Source organism: Akebia trifoliata, chromosome 10, assembly GCF_017979445.1.
Source record: "Akebia trifoliata isolate Shusen 1 chromosome 10, ASM1797944v1, whole genome shotgun sequence".
Taxonomy (NCBI): domain Eukaryota; kingdom Viridiplantae; phylum Streptophyta; class Magnoliopsida; order Ranunculales; family Lardizabalaceae; genus Akebia; species Akebia trifoliata.
This window is the reverse complement of record NC_141384.1, coordinates 5,548,414-5,554,039: the sequence shown is the minus strand read 5'-3', so window position 1 is coordinate 5,554,039 and position 5,626 is coordinate 5,548,414. Positions and strand designations below refer to the sequence as shown.

The window sequence follows — 5,626 nt, the reverse complement described above, 5'->3', positions numbered from 1 at the left end:
CATATGGTCCAATATAGGATCAAGATAATAAGTGTCATTTATAATTAAATCTATGGGTCCAGATGATGACATATGCTCCAAACGGGCTTCTTTTAGACCGACAAATAAGCGGACCGGGCCATTAACAATGCAAATCGGGTTTCAAAATCCAAGTCCAAGTCCAGCCCAGATCTGCAAGTCTTTAGGCATATTTATGGGAAAGGCTAGTTCAGTCAATTTCAAAGATAATTTGAATTTTTTTTTGTTTTTTGGTTGAATAATTTTTTTCTGACGCCCTCATCACAGAAACATAGATCATTTTCATCGGGATAAGCAGAACTATAAATATTTTTCTTGTGTAACCCGAGGCAAATGATCTACGGTACTGTGATGGAGACGTATGTCAGAGAGGGGGGCGTCAGATTATCACGACTCTTTTTTCTTATATAACTAGTTATACTATAGAATCAATGTAATCTGACTACCCCACCTGACACACTCAATCGACTCTCCTAATGTGACAAGTTCAGGAGTCGTAGATCTGTATGCCTCAGGATACACAATTGCACTTTCTCATAAAAAAGTGTATCACAAGGGAACCTTGTATCTCGATGCGTACAAATCTATGGATCCTGAACTTATCATGTCAAAAGAGTCAATTGAGTGTGCCACGTGGCATAGTCAGATTATCACGACTCTTATACTATATTGTTGGCCTTAGACCTATAGGTCAGTTGGTTTGACACATTTCAAAGCAACTTTGAGGTCGTGGGTTCAAATCCAGTTTACCTAATCAAAAATATAAAATAATCTCTAAAAAGAGAGGTAATACAAGAGAGCTGCTCTTGGCATCTGGACTTTTACTTATTACACCCCAATTTCTTAAATTATGTATCATACCTCGATTAAAGATTAAAACATACTCTTCAAACCTTATTAAGGTTTGGTTCAGATTAAAAACCTCAACACTATAAGACGTTGTAACTCTCATTCAAACAATTTCAGTAGTTGTTTACCATCGTGATTAGGCTTATAAAAATCCTAAACTCAAAAAATAGAAATCTAGAAAAATAAAATAAAAAATGAGAGAGCTTCTATTGGCACCCCAACTTTTACTTATTTTCAACCATTCGCTTATTTTAATTATATTAATTGGGGTGTAACAAGTAAAAGTTGGGGTGGCAATAACAGCTCTCTCATATAAATTATTGGGGTTTGGGAGGGCCACCCAAATGAAATAAGCCTAAGGGGTCCGGCCCAATAACTAAACAGCTTTGTAAGATTGCCAAAATCATGATTCACAATGGGCTGCGTCAAACCAAAAACCTGGCCCATTGATAGCCCCATTGGCAAGTGTGGTTAAAACATTAAATCATAGGCGAATGATCTTATAATAAATTGTACAATTTTATAATGTTTTCTAGTTTTACAATGATCTAAAATGGGTTTTGAACCCATTTTAGATTAGTTATGTGGCCTCATTTCAGAAAATCTTTATAATTTAGTCCTACGAGCGACAAATGATTAGAGATTAATGAACAAAAATAAGCCTTATAACTTGCCGACCGATGAAAATTTCATATACAAATCTCCTTTTGCATATTTCTGCAAAATTTTAATCCAACATCAACAAATAAATATGGCTCAGTAGGTTTTATATATTTTTGATTCAATGGAGTTGAAGTATATGGGCAAATATACTAAACTTAATAATCCTTAACCCTTGTTTTGATCTAGATTTTCAAAAATCTCGAATGAGATGACTTAGATCTCAAATAAGTCATTGAAAAGGCAATGTCACAATGGAAATCTCGCTCGAATGCTTCGACATACCCAGACGAAGATTTCCTTTTTTTAATAAAATTTACATAAGGTTTTACGTATACAACAGCTGATAAAAAATATTGTATTTAGCTTTACAATTATTTACTCCAAAGTGTTGATTACTTGTGAACTATGAACTTAATTATCTAAAAATTATTGGATTAGTAGTCGTCGTCGTCGTAGTCTCTAGAGCCTCTGAATCTCCTGATTACAGCACTAACAACACCAAGAAACAACAATAGAGCAAAAATTTCAAATCCTCCTCCAATACCAACAGCAACACTGGGACCCGGTGCATAGAAAGAAAATGGTGACCAACCCCATCCGCCGTAGAATGGCACACCGTATCCATACCCACCGATGAGAGGTGGGGCCACGGGTGGGTTGACATAGATGTTGGTCCTGTCCAATAAGCATTTTTCTTTCAATTAATAAAAAATGTTTTGAGACTACTTATTAGATCAAGAAGGAAAAAAAAAAAAAAAAAATCCACAACAACGTTTTGTAATCAAGGGCTTGGTATGATTGGCAATATTAGTTTTGTGTTTCTACTTATTAGGAAAAAAATGATTTTTTTTTTCTAATCTGCCACTTTAGATGGAAAAAGACATGGTTCTACACAGTGTTGAATGGAAGAACATGATTCATTAAGCCGACCCATAATTTTTGGGATAACACCCTGACAACAATAACATATTCTAATAATTAGTCAAAAAGTGACCGTATTAACCATCTAAAGATTGGTGAGATGACCAAGACCACGCCTCAGGAAGCGGAGGTCTTGAGTTTGAATCCTCCCTTAGGGGTCATCCTCGGGGGTTTATCCCAGAAATTACCTAGTGCATGTGAGGAGAGGGGACTGCACTTATCCCAAGGATTAGTTAGGTGCTTTGATAGACATGGATACCTCGATTCCACAAAAAAAAAAAGTGACTAAAATATTAGGTGACACACTGACACAAGAAGTGACCCCCTTTGGCCCTTAGTCAGCCTCTTGGCTACTACATGTGACAACTTCTATGTCTTGCAAGGAGCAAAGTCTGTTCTGTTACCCCATAGCACAATATGAACCAATAGTTTATGAAGAATTTTCTAGATTGAGAGTGGGTTATAAATTCAAGTCACATATTTTGGTTAGGGTTCTTATTAGCAATTTGGGCTTATAGATGGTGTCAACTTAATAAATTGCCTGGGTTCAATTACCCTAAAGTAGGGTTAGGAGTCAACGTGTTTTATTCTCAAGTAAGTAATTTAGCTCATCTTAAATTTTTTTAATATAAACAAAAATTGGGGAGATTTTAAAGGAAGTCACCGTTGTATGAAAGTGTGAAACAATTAGGAGGTTGTGTTTAGCATTTGGATTATCATGAAAGGTTTAGTCTGCATTATCTGAGACTCTCCCTCTCCTACCTTGTTATATTGTCACTTCCATTTAGGATATTTTAAACCTGAGTCAAAATGGGATCAAAGGATTCCAATGAAACCTGATAAAGAGAAAATTAGTTGATTATTGGAAGTCTAGTTACAAGAACCCTAATAGAGTTTATATAGAAAATAATGAAAATAAATCTAATTAGAAGAAAGTTTTATATGGTCTAATCTAATTCTAACCTGATCTAACCTTTATCATAATCTTTATGAGAAGATGATCTATTGCATCACCATACATATCTTTTTTAAAAGTTGGGAGAGGGGGATTAGTTTTGGTGTGTGTTTTTGGTAATTTAGATGATTTTTCAAGGATGTAAATGTTTGTTATTTGACATAAAGGTAAGATTCTACAATTATAGCATCAACTAATCGTACTCTTAACTGAGAAACCCATTTAAAAAAATATCTAAATTAGTTACGCCAATCGAAGCTAAACTAGTTTGAAACAATATGGGCAAAGAAAATAAAAAAGCAAACCAAAGAACACCAAGATTTACATGGTTCGGCAACGATGTCTACGTCCACGAACAGATCCAATCTTCTTAACTAAGAAATCAAAGGAGACAATACAAGAAATAGCTCGTCAAGGTTTTAATCCCAAACCCAAGCCCTGAACCCCTTGTACACCTCTCTCCCTTTCTCTCTCAAACCCTAGAAGAATTGACTTGGTACAGAGTACAACCCAATATCCAAATATATAAGGGGGAATTATAGGTGGAGTGGAGTTCTAAAACCAATGGGGTAGTGGTTGATTAATGGTTACCACTATCCTAATATAACTAGAAAACCACTTCCATAAGAAAACTCGACCCTAATCTAAAAATCCCGAACTTATCCTAACTGTTAGATTGAAACCCAATCCAACTGCTATGATAAAAGACATATAAATATTACAGGGAGGGATCAACAACCTCCAATTTCCAAACCAAAATCCTGAAATTCAAACCGAGATTGCCACCTGACCACTCAATACTAATTTTTATTTTATTTTATATAATAGAGTATGTAATGTAATGTATGAGATATACCAAATCATCATAAGTGTATTTAATCATAAATGTCATGCTGTAGTATATATTATGAAAAGATAACCAAAATTACTAGTATCAATTAGTATTTTCTACTTTTAGATTCATGTAATTATATCAACATAAAACCTATATTAGGATTCTTGTAACATTATCAAATTTTAATATAAATAACTCTCTCTATCTTTGAAACCTAGCTTCAAATAACATGATTTTCAATAGTAAAATAAATAAATAAATAAATAATATCACCCATTTTGCAAAATTCATTAAAAATATTAAAAAGAAAGAATTATACCTTGAATTATTGATTCTAGGAGAAGATGATCTAGGAGGGGCAGCAGATTTGAAAGCTTGACCACCAATTCTGCCACCAGTCTTGGCAGCTGAAGCTTCATTAACAGATCCAAGTGTCAACACACCTGCTGCAAATGTCACCATGGCTAGTTTGGCCAACCCAATCTCATTTTTACTGTAAAATTTCAAACAGTTTATTATATCCTAATAACTATACAAAAAATAAAAATAAAAACAAACAATTATTTCTAAAATAAATAATAAAAAATTAAAAGAGAGTGAGTGTGGGTTTTGTTTTTCTTACTTGGGTGAGTGATGATCTTGGTTGTTGTTGAAGGAAGATTGGCATGAAATGAAGTTCTTGTGTTTGGGTATCTGGGTTGAATTGATGACTGTTTTGGTGATGAGGAAGCTTTGTTGTGATAAAGTTACTATGGCCATGACTTGGCTTTGTGATTCTCAGATGTTTTCTAATTACGGACCAATTTTTTTTTTTTTTTTGGTTCTTCTTCTACAGTTCTACAAGATGTGAAGTTTCATCGGGCTTATCCTTTCTATGGTTTGAGTTTGCCACGTGGCAGAAACCCAATGGGTTACAGGAAATTTCGACTCTTTGCCTGTCTAGCACTCTGTCACATACATACACTGGGCTCAGCCTCAGTAGCAGATGGATGGGCCTTTTAAGGCTCAACCATTTTAATAGGGCTTGAGTTAAGGTTTATGTAGCCCAATCAACTAAAATTGTACCAAGTATGTCCATCTTCCCTCTTCATTGTTCAAGACTTATATCAAATATTTAAGTTAGGTTATGAAACCAATGATCACAGACCAATTTGTTGGAAAGTAGGTACTAGCTTCTAAGAAAAGTGAGTGAAGAAGATTGAGAAAAATTCAGGTTTTGGATTTGAATGTGATAGAAAAATAAAACTTATCTTATCTCGATCAGTTGAGGCATGCACAACCTAAATCGAAATTCATCCCTGCTACGGTATCACAATTATGTAGGTGTTTGCTCTCTAGGAAAAAATCACCCACGCTCAAAGGGGGTACTCTAATCGGAACATAAC

General features: G+C 34.6%; 1 protein-coding gene across 1 annotated transcript; it reads right to left on the bottom strand.

Annotated features, from left to right (window-relative positions):
- Nucleotides 1–1,790: 1,790 nt before the first annotated feature.
- On the bottom strand, nucleotides 1,791–5,099 carry LOC147392933 (uncharacterized). The gene is made up of 3 exons (XM_086456916.1): nucleotides 4,864–5,099; nucleotides 4,561–4,734; nucleotides 1,791–2,205 (listed from the first exon to the last, which is right to left on the bottom strand). The coding sequence occupies exons 1-3, from the start codon at nucleotides 4,998–5,000 to the stop codon at nucleotides 1,965–1,967; spliced, it is 552 nt and encodes a 183-aa protein (XP_086313042.1). The 5' UTR covers nucleotides 5,001–5,099; the 3' UTR covers nucleotides 1,791–1,964.
- Between the last annotated feature and the right edge of the window lie 527 nt (nucleotides 5,100–5,626).